Here is a 15,428-nt window from a genome sequence, read left to right as displayed (position 1 = left end):
GACCGTTCAAACCAAGTTAGCTCGGTATATTATTTCTTAATAATATTATATGGATAGAAATTTCATTTTTGATATAAATATTATGTTTTTTTTAGTTTTAAGACCAATAAGAGGCCCAAACCACCTAAACCAGTCATACCATATCGCCTTTGTTTGGTCCTTTGTTGTCAAACCGATCGGTTTGAAAATTTTCTTAAACCGCCATTGTGATTTAGTTTGTGGTTTTGGGGGGTTAAACACGCCCAAACAGGACCGGGAACATCCCTACATACATATAAGAACTCTAAATTTGAAAACAGAAAAATACATGTGCACAAATATAAATACACACAAGATCAAAAAATGCAAATGTAAATCCTTTAATTTGTTTCATAAAATTCAACTTTCAACTGAAAACTGTGATAAAAAATAAAAATAAGAAAAAGATTGTACGGAGTTCGAAAACTAACCCTTAACCAACCACTTGGGTCCATGGCTATGGTTGGTCAGGTCTGGTCTGTAACAGGCTTTAGACCCAACTGAAGCATCCTTTTGAACACAGACCAGTACTGGGACCTTTCAAACTGAACCAAAATCAGTCTTTTGACAACACAAATATGAAACTGCATGCTTCAAAATTGGAATGAAACTCAATCCAAACAAAATCATTATATCCCATAACCTAAAATTATCATCTGAAGGTAACATGTATGCAAACTTTATGTCAGTTTCAAGAGATGAATATACTGTTTTCGAAGAGGCCAACATGTTACCATCAGGCTTAACACAAATCAGTCCCTTCAGACTTGAATAATCCTACGTAAATTTGTTGACTAATTGGACTAAAGGTATCAAACGCCATTAGTTACAGAACAAAAAAAACATGCAGTCAACCACAAGGGTGGTGCCTGGTTAGTTTGAGCTTAGCTCCAAAGGTCAAAAGTACCTGAAGATCCCAGAACAAAAATCCCCTTATGGCCACGGAGGTTCAAATGCGGTGACTCCGGGCTATCTGCAAAGCAGGTGGTCGTCCTGGGATTAGTCAGCTCGCATAGCGGGTTGGATATCCAGGTTAATAAAAAAAAACATGCAGTCATGTACTAATGAATCCCAGAACAGCATCAATCCTGAACAAATCTTCCTATATAAAAACCAACCATAAATCTCAGACAGAGGTAGTGTCTGAAAGGCAAGATATACCTTAAGGGATAGAGAGATTGTTTCTGTAAAGCTCCCAGCTTGCAAAACAAAGAAATAAAATAAACAAACAAACAAACCATAAACGAGTGTGTGCAAACAAGCAACATCTGTCATATATGATCCGTAACGTAAGCATCCAAATCATTTCTCTAATGCATAGCAACATCCAAATATTACAAGTCATACTCAAAGATGCACAAAAGCACCAATATAAGAAATATGTATATATATTATCTATAAAAATAACGGTTAAACGAACCCCTTTAAAGCCTGAAGAAAACCAACTGACCGAGCATTCAACAGACCCATAAGGAAGTTCTCATCCACGGCCAAAATACGAACCAATCCATGTACAAGTAGGCGCCGATGGCTTCTTCAGAGATGAGATATGTTCCTTCCTAAATGCATAGTAGAGCTGAATACAGCTTTCAGTACAGAGTTAAGGATAAATTTGTCATTTCCTATATACAAGCACCACCATTAACACTTTAGTTTTCTAAGACCTTAAACCACAACACATTACATCATGCAAACAAGACCTAATTAAGTATATAATTATATAAATACCCTACTATGATCTGTCAATTACTTCTTACCAAAAAAACTTCCAAATAAGGTACTAAACAACACTTGTGCACAAATCTCACAAAATTCGTACCTTTATTCTCGGAATACGCTGTTGGCAACCACCACAATCGGCCATACCTCCGTGTACCTCGTGCAAGAAATGTATTGACATGTTAAGCACCTCTGAATCGTTTTTATACAAAGGCTTTTCCAAACATTTATTGCATTTTAGATAGCGGAACTCGCTAAGGACAGCTCATGAAGCTCGCTCAGCATCCATTCCTCGCCAGTTTGACCTCCAAGAACAATTGCTCGTGTACCTCCAACGACACATGTGCTATGGCCCCATGCAAACCTGGGCGGCCGCCCGGGTACATTTAATATCCGCCATGTGGGCTTCTCCTCGGTGGGGTCCAGAATGTACAGCTGTGAGGCTGAGTGAAGACCAGCAACGGACCCTCCAAAGACAAGTATCCTGCCGCCAGGAAGGCTGACGGCTACATGATCAAGACGGGGTGGCGGAGCTATGCCGCCTGGATTACCGGCACCCGGCATTCCGCTTCCAGTTACGGATCTCCAACAAGGTTCGTCCTCACTTAGATCCATGGTAAACACATCACTGGAGCGGAACCTGAGGGGCCCACTTTTCGCAAGACCTCCGAACATCAAGATTTTCCTGCCACCATAGACCGATAACGTGTGACCAAGACGAGAAGGCGGGGTCCATGTCACTGGGATCTCTCTCCAAATCGGTTTCTCCATCGAGAGATCGAGTAAGAAAGTGTCGCTTAGAAGTACACCAGAGTCTGCACAACCACCAGAAACGATCAACTTGGTCCCATCCAGGGTGCAGGAACTGTGCCATGATCGTGGAAGCGGTGGGGCCAACCCAGAGATCTCACGCCATGATGGATGCTTGGCGTCCAAATCCAACACAAAGACGTCGTTAAGTAACCCTTGGGTCCCACAGCCACCAAACACCACCAAGTTTGAACCGTTCACGCACGAAAGCGTATGACCCCAACGACCAGGTGGCGGAGAGCCAACTTTCACATGTTGCCACTCGGGTTTACTAGAATTTAAATCCAGTACAAATGTATCGTTCATCGGTTGCATGTTGACTCCCTCACCGCCAAAAAGAACAACACGGTTCCCAACCGCACACGCACTGAAATTGCAGCGAGAAGGCTCGACAGCACCTCCGACAGTCAGCTTCTGCCATGCAGCCGCCTCAAGAGTAGTAAGCTCCCTTGCCAATCTACCCCATCCCAATCTCTTAGCCCCAGGAACTGTCTCTAGAACTCGAGTTGTTTCACTACCCCAAGCATTTTGGCAGACCATTCTCCATAGATCCTCATTCTTTGCTACCTCATAGAAACGTCTGCAAACAGATCCCACAGATGCAATATCTCTTGGTGTCAAACGTGAAAGAATTTTTAGAGAGAGCACTTCATCGCTCAATTGTAGTATCCCACAGAGCCCACGACCAGAATTGCGGTTCCCTTCTGGAGTTAGACGGCAAGACAGAAGACTGGAACGAAACAGATCAGATGATTTCAAGTTTCCCTTGGTCGTAGATCCTGGGAGTGGACCCAGATCAAGATCAACTTCTGTGAAGAACTGGATGCCAATAATATGGGTTATTACCTCATCATCACCATATATAGGGGTCATACGCAATCTGTTCATTAATGGGGTACCATCTTTTCTAAAATTTAGCAGTTCTCCTTTGAATTCGATTCCATCCTCAAGACATCTCCTAATTTCTGATACTACAGTAGAGTCCACCAGTGGATGCCTTCTTTTTGCATATGGACCTCTGCACTGCAAGAACCGACTGCCAAGAAAGCCACAAGTTAGAGGGGAAGAAGCAAGTGTAGTCGGTGCAATTATGATTGATATATATATATATATATATATATATATATATAACCTTAAGCAAAAATAACAACATGAACATTCTACAATGTCGCAATTGGCCATTTGCCAACAACGATCATTAGTTTTCCATATTCAATCGGATTGAAAACCTTGGTAACTTAAAAAACCTAGGTAACTTAAAAAACCTACAACATATGGGGTGACGGGATGAAGGGTACCAGCATAAATTTTATTTCACCATTTGTCAGAGATGGTTAAAAGGTTTTGCATAATGTCCAACGTTACAAAACTAGATCAAAGAATGAGAACAGGAAGCTCCAACTACAAACATGTGTAACAGCTAAATTTTTCCATCAGGACTTCCGGACCACCTCTTTTGACCAAACTATCCCGTCCCTTTTTTCGTACAAACTAAAAGAGAATTTGAAAAAAATAATACGGGCACTTCATGTTGTAATAATGAGAACTGTTTCATCACTTTGACTGTCTACATATATCACCTTACGCAAAAATAAGATAATTAACATTCTACAATGTTGCAAATTTGGCCATTTGCCAACAACAATCAATCATTAGTTTTTCATATTCAATCAGATTGAAAACCTTGGTAACTTAATAAATCTACAACATATGGGGTGAAGAGATGAAGAACACAAGCATAGATTTAACTTCATATATATAACTACAACTTGCATACTGAATTGTTAATCAGAAATGATTAAAAGGTTTTGAGTAGATGTCCAACATGAGTAACAACTTAATTTTTTCTCTCCAGGGACTTTCTTCTGAACCACCTTTGTTACCAAACTATCCCACCCCTTTTTCTCTTATAAATTAGAAGAGACTGACACAGATGGCCAAACAATGCTTAAATCTAGGTTAAGTTACCATTATGTTAGTCCCTACTATTAGCAATCAGTTGGGATATTCCAAATTTCCTGTTACAGTTTGCTCAGTCAAATGTTAATCAATGAACAATGTGCTTCCAGTTCAAGAAATCCCTTGTATGACTGTACATATAATTATAGTCTCCACAAGATCCTTTTCTAAAAGAAACCAAAGAAGGGCACAATCAATGTGTTTAGACTACCTAAAACGCTAAACCACAACGCTTCATCGATCAAAATGCAAATGAAGATGAGCCTACCCAAATTCATTGCACATCAAATTCGATGTAGAACTGTAAATTTCCACACTAAATTTAGATCTATTACTTTGATTTATGTGTACAACAAAAGTTTTCAGCATCATACGTATATGATGAATGTACCATTTTCTGAAATACATACACCTAGCTCCAACACCAACCACTTGCAATTTGACCTTTCCGCATTAAGGTTAAGAACATAACATGTATAACATGACGAGGAAAGGTCGCTAAAATGGAACTAGAAACTCCCTCTGATCCTAAGCCATTAACCCGTCTACTTCTTCAAACAGACTTCGTATATGTTTGCATTGATGAATTATGATTGCTTTTTTGCTTTATGCTTTTCATCCTAATGCAGGAACAGTGTATACTTCCACTCACAAATGATATCAGTTGTTCCACATATCCCTATACTATGAATGTGAGACTCTACTTAACGACCAAAAGGGAGATATTATAATAGAGTTTAAAATGGAAACATCCACATTTGAGTGTCATGGAAAACTTTTAACTACGAGGCCCGATAAGAACTCATTACCATGCAGAAAAGTCTATCACATCGTTAGATCATGCGAAGAGTTCACAACAGAGAACATAACTGTCACTAACAATCTAAAATAATTCATTGTTTAAGTATTTACGCAAGTAAAATATTTGACACTCAAAGGTCAAATAAGCCTCCTTTTTCTTGGGCAGTTCAGGATAATGCCATGCACAATTTATGGGAATATCATACGCAGAATAACATCATCGTTATAGGCACATTACAAGGAAGAAGACAAGCCGATATAACAGAGTAACCTCATGGTCCACCTTAAGCGGAAAAGGGCACTGGGAAAATCAGATTATGGGGCTAGACAATGATACTATTCATGCTTCCTGGAAACTTGAATTATTTTGTTTTCTGCAAGGTATTTATTTTCAAATTATTGTTAAGCCACTGCAAACAGGTTGCACATGATAGACATTTCAGTTCAAGAACGAAGTAAAGACGTATGTCAAATATCCATCTCAACAAAAAAACAAAATATAATCAAATTCATGTGCTCCGAAAAAGACAACCCATGCACCAATCAAGTTTGACAGGGAAGTCCCTGAAAATAGCATTTCACTTGCATTTTGCGAAGAGGACGCTTTTGTCACTCGAACCTATGACCTTCAGGTCACAAAGAAGCAACATAACCAGATGCTCTAAAAAGAAAATTGGTAAGGTCAAAAGTTGTATTGCATTTCTATAAGTAATTAGTGTTAGGCTGTTTCTCCAACTAACCGCACACAAAGGCGACAAATAAGCACGCCAGAATCTATATTGATGCAAATTATTTAATTATTTGGCTACCAAAAATTTAAGAACTTCCAAAATGTAGCAAATACAAAACATAATTGCAAGTTTCAAGCACTCATCAAAAACTGTGAATTCTTAGGTTTCAAGTTTTTACTGTCAGCCATCGCAAGCAAACAAACAAAACTAAGTTCCAGAGCCTAGGCCATCTACCTCAATATCTCATTGCCGACTTTGTATTTTCATCTTTCTCTATCATCTTCTACCACTCAAAACTCCAATTTCTCATTGATTCAATTTTCCAGTTACTCTTCATAGACTCCTCATCAAAACCTTCTCTTCCTGTCGCATTGATTCAGTTTCCTTAAGGTATGGATCCTAATTTCTCACCTCAAAAAGGAAGTGAGCAATATTTTAAATGTGTGAATAAACTAATACTAAATATAATAGATAAAAAGTGAATCATCACAATTTAAGTACTCATCCAACTCTTAGTAGTCACGGATCAATCAACCCACTTACCTCACTTTATGTCAAGCTCCACATAACCTGCAAGCTTGACAGATTACTAGTGTTGAACTGTTGATATCTATGCATACAAGTAGCAGAAGATAGACAACACAATCCCTCATTCAGCTGTAAATATATAACACTGTGTTTGGTTTGTATCCACCATCACAGAAGTAACAAAATCTAAACATATGGACTATAAATACTGTTATGACACAAAGGCGAAACAAAGACGCATAATGCCGAGTCAAGGCCATAAGGTGCTCGTGAATGCGAAGTCATTTATGATGTGCACTTTATGAAGCTATTCTGTATCACATTACATTTCACCTCAGAGTTACTCCAGTATACAATTTCATATGCTAAAGCATGCATCTATATGTGTGTGTCTGTGTGTACATCATAAAATCCGGTTGTAGATATCATTGTAAATTGTTTAATTGTGTGAAAGAACTTGCACAGTCAGCGGTGGTCTCTTCATACCTAGGGACTAGGGTTCATACGTAACAACCCAAAGGGAAAGAGCAAAAACACAAGCAGTCATATTGGAATAAGTAGATGGAAGCTATTAACATGCTACCGGCTGTGTGAAAAAAAAGCATCCAAGGAAATCATCAAATACAGCAATGTGACCTGTAACCACCTATCTCACCTAGCTATCCCTACCCAAGTTGATTAGAATCCTTGCACCACCAGAAGTGCCTTATCACCTATGGGGCAACTTGATAGCTATTGTAAAAAAAACAAGAGGCATTCAAAAAAAAATCTTGAACCATAACTAAGATCTAGAATTCTAACCTAAAAGAAATCAGTCTTAAAAACTAGATTTTATAGGTCTTCATATTAGTACAATGGGCATTGTTTTCAAAACAAAAAGTAAAGAAGATAAGATACAATTCAATAGAACTAAGGGTTTCCCTTGCAACGTCGGTCCTCGTCAACTGGTCAACTCATTCAAACATTACCATGTGTATGAATCTGTCAATGTGAACAAATTCCCAGCACAAGTTAAAAATACAGTGTTCTTGAAACAATTAGGCAGAAAATTTGAAACCAATGAACCAATATCGTATTCAATGTACATTCGACCCTCAGCACCAAACATATATGGCTCCAATTCTAGCACTTCCAAATTTTCATTTTCATGATTTCTCTGACAGACCTTTTGTTTTGAAAGTCCTACTCCCATTGTAGAGACATGATGAATTTCAATCCATATATTTTATGTTCTGAGTGAACACATAAATACAGATGTAACATGGTAGCAAACAACTAATGTGGATTCTGTTTCTCATTTCTTAATAGGTGTTAATTCTGTTTCTCCCAAAAAGAGTATTACACCTTCTAAAGTCTAGGACCCTGCAAAAGTTTTGGTAGAAAATAAAATAAATCTCAGTTCTGACCAAAGGCTGAGATGGTTTATATTGGCAATCAATCACTTACAACTTGAAAAAAAAAGGTTAACTAAATCAAAGCAGGATCCATACAAGTCGAGAGTTTAAGCACAGGAGTATAATAGTGAAATCACTCATACGTATTGGTCAAAAACATCAACACCAAAAACAAAAGGTGCCAACAAAAAAACTAGGCAAAATGTGAGGAGCAAAAGCTAAGGGCATCCAAAACATGTGACAACAGCAGTAAAGTAACAGGATAACATCATTTAAAATGCAGATATGGTCGTTATTTGCTATTAGCTAATTGTAAAGTCAATAATGAACTTACTATTAGCTGGTACAATACAAAACTCAGACTAGAATATGCTGCTACTTCAAATATTTTTCCACATCTATGTATATCGTATATATCTGATCTATATAATTTTTTACCTCTTGAGATAGGGTGCTGGTAACAGTACATTTGGGATATTTCATAGAGAATACACTCCAAGACATAAAGAAAAACTCCAATGGAGACAAAAAAAAAAAATGAAATTTCATGACTATTATTACCTACGGGCCAGAGATCATTCCTTTCAGCAGCCTTTAGCAAAAACTATATCATGTTTAAGGCCAGTGACAGTCTTTACACAGAATATCTGTTTTCTTACTTCTATTTCATATATCAAATAGATCTTCCAACACCATAGGAGCAAAAGTGGATAGATATCAATGAATACTATCAAGTACCAAAACAATCAATCAGGCGTCAAATCTATTCATCGTACTAAAAATTCATTTGCATAAACCATAAGTCCATATCCATACAGCAATAAACGCAAATATCAATTCATTATCTTTCCAAGAAACTAAAGCGTCAAATGACAAATTCTATATTCTAGACTTCTAGTTCTCCTTCGTTGGCTCGTTGCTACCATAATATATGGTTTACGGATGGTCGGAAATAAATAATCATCACGTTTGCTGCTACATAATGTTACAAGTCCATAATGTAGCAGCTTAGCAGGAGATTCCAAAGTGGGAAGACAAATGGTCAAAGTCATTTTGATCACTAGCTCAAAGATGAGAGGGAAGACACATGCCTGTTGGTATGAGTACGAACCAAGAAGACCAAATAATTGGGTTACAACTAAAAGCAGACTAGAAAATGCCTGTCCTAAGGGCAAGCCAACAAGGCAATAACCTGATCAATGATCTAGACCAGCATATGTTTAGCCTACCAAAAAACCTAGCTAATCTTCGAACTAGAATATATTTATGTCAACATTAGAGTATGAAGTAGTTTCACAACAATCCAATCCCTGTCTACGAACATCAAGCACCAGTTAGAGAGCTGTTGAAAAGGAATAAGCTCACGTCATTATTTTGGCAGAAGTATACACAAAGTCTAGAAATAGACAAAACCAACCTAGAAAATTAATTCCCAATTTACTCCTATGAAATTAGTTGCAATAAACTTTTTCCCATGTAACATATGGGGTAGTGAAAAAATCATTGGCTGCACTTGGTGCACTGACAGTTCAGTACAACAAACCTTCATATGGTAATGTTCCTAATCTATTCTAACCGTGGGGTCATGAGGTGTAGGCCTTGATACAGTTCTTTGGGCATGCCATCAATACTAGACAATAAGGATTAAGGAAGTTCAGCTTAAATTGTATCTATCATGCCATTTTTAACTACCAAAAGAGAGAGAATTAACTCTAGTAACGATTACAGCAAGTAGCAACAAACAGCATTTCTTTAATGATCCATAAAAGAGCTCTTGTTTCTAAGTAGAAGATAGATGTTCTGTCCTTTTTTTATTCTAAAGAACCCCTGATGCCCCTAAACATATAAGTACCCAGAAGTTTGATGATTCCCAATGCAAAACTATAAAAACAATACTAGTTTGTTTCAGTATGGAGCTTTACTCTGCTTGTAAATACAAATAATGATACTCGGAACACTTTCATAGATACTCCAAATCCGCTTAAGAGTTTATTATTTATTTCCAAGCATATAACATTTTCCCCGTATAAGAAAACTTATCCAAGCATATTTTGAACGATAGTAACTATAGCAAGAAGGAACTTGAATTCTCTTTATTCCTAACTCAAAAGCCCCAAAACACATTAGCCTTCAACAATTGCATCATGCAAGAAAAACCAAATTCACAACAGGTTATCTAAAGTTATCTAAAAACACAACTCACCAATTACGACCAAGAACTTCTTCAGCGCGATACCCAGTTATGATCTCGAAAACAGAATTCACGTAAATAATTGGATGGTCGGGTTCCAGTGCATCCGTAACAACGAAGCCACAGGGCGCCGGTTGAAGCAGGGTGTCGACGGGGAAAGGCAGTGAGCCTCCATCATTCAATAAAAACCCTTCCTCGTCTCCGCTCAGATCAGAATTGCTGTCCCACTCCATAAAAAGCAGAGCAAATAACAATCGGTTCACCCCATTAGAAAGGCCTACAAATTGAACACCAGAAAACGCCCAAGGATGAATGGATAATTGGAAAAGAAATGAATCAAGGAAGAGAAATCGAGATGAATTAGGGTTTTGAATTTGGGGTTATTTGTGCAAATGAGTGGTGTGGAGCAAGTTTGGCAATACCGACCTACCTATCAAAACAAAGGTCGAGCTACGGAGTTAGCTTACATCCTCCTTCACACGTTTCCCTGTTGGGAACAAATTTATTTTAGACCATCTTCAAAATTAAAATCTAAATCCAAAATATTAAATTAGAGTAAATTACAAATTTAGTCCCTATGGTTTTAATTTTGTTATGGATTGGACCCCTCCCTTTAACTCCATTAACTTAGTTCCGTTAAACCAAAGGTATATTAGTCATTTTACATTTTCTTTTAAAAACTAAAAAAATTATATAAACACACACAAAAACACGATGACCAACACCAGTGAACCATTGATTTTCCCCATTAATCTCGGCCTCCCTTTCCTCCGACGTCACCCTTTCTTTGGCACCCTCATTACACTTAACTTTGTTCACCACTACACTGCACTACACACACACGCACACATACACACACACACACACACACACACATATATATATATATATATATATATATATATGATTGTAAATAAACAACCTCCCCTTGTTTAGCCAAAGAACGACCAATCGACCTCCCCCTTGTCCGACCTTCTTCTTGTTTTTCCGACAAACCCTTTTCCCTCTCCAGTTCGTTGATGAACCCCTATACCTCCCCCATTTCTCTTTTCTTTCCTTCTTCCTCACCCATACCCTTCCTTCTCATCCCTCACTCGTCTACCCGATCGCCCATGTGGAACTACCCATTTTTATTGGGTTTTGATCTTGCAGCTGCGGTCTCACTCGTCCACAACGAGAAATGGTAAAATGATCAAAATATCCTTGACTTAACAATACTAAAATAAACGGAGTTAGGTTGAGGGATCTAATGCGCAATAAAATAGAAACCACAATGATGATTATTGTAATTAATTTGTTTGGAGGACCAATCCATAATTTTGATACAACCACAATAACCAAATATGTAATTTACTCATTATATTATTAATTCTAAGGGTTTTTGTTAAAATATTTAAGATTTTAATAAAATCTTACATTATAAAAGAATTCTTTATATTTGGAGATTTTTAAAATCCAAAATTTTCTCTATTTTAGATAATTGCTCCATTTGATAGGAAAGAGTCGTTTACCAAACACTTACCCCGTAAGACCTTACTGGTGAAATTTAATACTATCATTTACTTAGTGGTAAGATTTTAGTCTATAAAAATGGTATCATATGCCAACAATTTACCCGATAAGCATTTATCGTAGTAAGAGTCGCCGTCCTTACTTACCGCATAAGACTCTTGGTCCTTGTCTCGTTCTTACTGGATAAGATTCTTGGTCCTTACCATATTCATCTGATAAGGTAATGTGACTTTGTGTTCACTGACCCAAGTAAGCGTTTGGTAAACGGGCCCGAAATGTTGAGTAAAATAATAAAATGATTACCACCTATTTATATTTTAGACTAGTTTTTTGTTTAGACCAAAGTTGTCATGATTTTGTAAATCTTTATTTTGTAATTTGCAAAATGTACTTTTTCTGAATTAAATACGATTTTAGTGGTGTTGGTTTGTTAAATGGTTCACCCAAATCATATTTTCATATAAGAAAATACATTTCACAAGTTGTGAACTTGACACTTATGAAATTGCAGTTACTTTTATACAAATTAAAAAATAATAACTGAACAAGGGATAATCATTTGATTATTTTGATCAATTTCCTTTTTCAAAAATGTATTTATGATGTTTATAGTTCTAGAAATATCTATTTTAATATATAATGATGATATAGGTGAAATTTATTGTGTTTCTAAAAATACATTTTTTCTAAAATATATACATATTTCAAATTATACATCTACAAGTAGAATTTTTTAAATTATAGGACATTATATGTATCTTAGAAGCTTTAAATATTTGGGATCTATAACCATTTTTAGGTTATGTTTGGCAAACTATTTGATAACCTAGATGATAACTGGTAAATTAGCTGTTAGTTGATAAGCTAGCTAATGAATAAATTATGTTTGACAAAAACTAGCTTATAAGCATGTATATAATATATGTCGGATATGTGTATGTGTATGTATATATATCAGTGCAAGTCTATAAATAAATATATATATATATATATATATAGGGGAGCGATCAAATGCAAACCACTCAATTTGTACAAACTATGCAAACCGCATTCAACCAATCATAATTTTTCATTTTGTTCATTTTTTTGTAATTATGAGAGGTTGATTAATAATTTTTATTGTGGAGGGTGTTAANGTATTATATGAAACAATTTCACAAGATTAAACAATTTCATGAAAAAATTTCATAAGATTAAACAATGAAATCGACTAATGAAGGTGATTTGCACGGTTTACACAAATGAGGGCGGTTTTCATATGATCACTCCTATATATATATATATATATATATTTGAAGTTTGGGTTAGTTTAGAAAGTTGACCAATCTTGAGAGGTTAGTTTTGCATAACTCACTTTGACTTTGCAATTTGAATGATGGGCTTGGGCTATGTATGTAGATTAGGTTTTATCTTGTTTAACCCAACCCTAACTCCCCTAATTGTGACAATCGCTAGAGAGAAACCGTAAGAGCTTGGAAGAGTCTATCGAGAACCTAGGAGGGAACTCGACGGCCAAAAGCAAGCAAGGTTCCATTGATTTCTTGACGGTTCGAGGTAAGTTTATGTCCTAGTCTCAAATTTATACATTTAGTAGTTGGGTTATTAATATTGGGAAAGAAAGATTTGAGTTGTTCCGGTGACTCGAAGGTCACCGATTCGATTAAACAATAATGGCAGCAACTAGGTGTTTGTCAAAATCGTCTTTAGAACCCAAAATTCTTCTCGTTTTTTATCGCCAAAAGAATTATGTGAATCGCCAAAAAAAACCCGGGTCAAAACACTCGATTTTCAGTCGAGTTTGCTGCTTTTTTTTTAGCCGTCCGAAAGACGTGACATTTTCATTTAGACTGCTTATCTACTTGGGAGGGGGTTGTCCGAAAGGGAGTCGGGTCTCAGTAGCGTAAACTTCTTATGTGGTTTGCATAGTATGGATATATATATATATATATATATATATATGTATATATACAGAGAGAGAGAGAGCTTGATTCAAATACTAACCAAGCTTAATCAATCATATTTCATCTTTTATTTATGTTCAAATGTAACTCATTTATTAAATACAAGGGTAATCAGGTAATTTGACATTTATGTAACTCCCTAATAATTAATTGGGAGTTACAAATCTTAAAGATCTCACTAATTGATCATGATGTAATATTGAATTTTATTTCATACGTGTTCATGATCATAGTTTACAAATGATGTTCTACATATAATGATATTGTTTTCGTAAGTGTAAAAGATTTCCTTATCATCAGATTAATATGGATAATCCTATTGTAAAACAGATTGACAACAATGGAAATGACAAAATCGTCTACGACTACATTTGCAATTCGAATTCCGATAATGAAGAAAATGATCAAAGCGTTCCTATTGGTAAGAAATTAGTATGACATTTAAATTCGTTTAAATGAACACATATCAAAGGCAATAGATGTTCATATCGATACATATGCACAATCACATCACATAAATATGAACAGTATATGTGATTCATGTAAACACAAGCTTCGTAGGTGTTCATGTACATACAACAGAGTTGGCTCCTGATACAGAAGATGTTCATACGGTTCACATGTTGTTCATATGTCTAATCTTTTTTGTTTGATGTGTTTTGAGGATATACACAAGTTGTTCATATGTCTAATCTTTTTTGTTTGATGTGTTTTGAGGATATACACAAGTTGTTCATATGTCTAACAACTCGTGTATCAAAGATAGATTACTTTTTACCTAAATACCATTTGATATTTTGTTCACATATGTTAATTGAAAATATTAATTTAATAATTAATTTTTAAATATCATTAAATCACAACTGTTTATTATTCAAATTAATGGCCAAAATCGGCTAACAAAGTTAACATGATAATCTTGGTTAGCATTTGAACCAGCCCCGATATATATATATATATATATATATATATATATACACATACATATATATATTGATAGATAAATCTAGTTTATGTGTTTCTTTTTTTCCATTGTTTGGTAAGTTGTTGCCACGGTTCACTCCATAGATGGAGTTTTAGACAACTTTCCTTCCATGATATTTGTTTATGTTCCCATAGTGGCATATTAATTGATAGGATTTAGTTGAGTTTAGTTACATTATTAGTCGTTAAAGTGATTTAGTTTCGTTATGCCATCAAGTTATCAATTAGGATTAATAGTAAGTTTGGGTGTTTGTTTAGGGCAGATATAAATGAATAAACTTGGGTTGTAAAGTTTAAGGTACGGATTCCTAATTCTATTCATTCATTTGATTCGTTTACATATGTTTACGAGCCCTTAAGCTTTCTTTCAACTCGGATTAATTGACTCACAATTATTGATATTCTTTTTGTACTGCATTTCCATTCACTTACAATTGTTCTATGTCGTACATATTGTAAAAAAACCACTTTCTAATCATATTATTAGGTGGGTCAATGTTGGTACAAGTATGTGTTTTCTCCAAAATAATATGTTTATTTATTCGGTAACATTTTGGTATGATTTTTACCTCTAAAAGTACATATGTTGGTACTTTTGATCGATTATGTATTATTCAAATTGAGCCTCTTTATTATTACGACTACTTTTTTATTCAACATAATTCCTTACTTGACTTATGTTTGACTTTTCGTTTGATTTCGTTATTTGTTGACCATATGTAAGACATATAATGTCACATTCGTTGTGACAATTCAACACCGGGTAAATTGAGCTACTAACCACCTATGGGGGTATCAAAGGCACGTCATTGTGGCACTG

The 15,428-nt window shown here is 35.8% G+C and overlaps 1 protein-coding gene across 3 annotated transcripts; it reads right to left on the bottom strand.

Moving 5' to 3' along the window:
• Positions 1-1,269: 1,269 nt before the first annotated feature.
• On the bottom strand, positions 1,270-10,579 carry LOC112504444 (adagio protein 1-like). 3 transcript variants are annotated; one of them, XR_003068205.1, is made up of 3 exons: positions 10,164-10,579; positions 1,838-3,583; positions 1,270-1,640 (listed from the first exon to the last, which is right to left on the bottom strand). XR_003068205.1 is itself a non-coding variant. In XM_025108384.1 (2 exons), exons 1-2 carry the CDS (start codon positions 10,382-10,384, stop codon positions 1,975-1,977), a joined length of 1,830 nt encoding a protein of 609 aa, XP_024964152.1. In that variant the 5' UTR covers positions 10,385-10,579; the 3' UTR covers positions 1,270-1,974. The 3 variants fall into 3 exon arrangements, 1 of the variants encoding a protein (XP_024964152.1); XR_003068206.1 differs by having other exon boundaries at positions 1,270-1,594; XM_025108384.1 differs by having other exon boundaries at positions 1,270-3,583.
• Between the last annotated feature and the right edge of the window lie 4,849 nt (positions 10,580-15,428).

This window comes from Cynara cardunculus, unplaced genomic scaffold, assembly GCF_001531365.2.
Source record: "Cynara cardunculus var. scolymus isolate 2C unplaced genomic scaffold, CcrdV1 Un_Scaffold_5623, whole genome shotgun sequence".
In the NCBI taxonomy this organism is placed as follows: Eukaryota; Viridiplantae; Streptophyta; class Magnoliopsida; order Asterales; family Asteraceae; genus Cynara; species Cynara cardunculus.
This window is presented reverse-complemented; position numbering and strand designations above follow the sequence as displayed.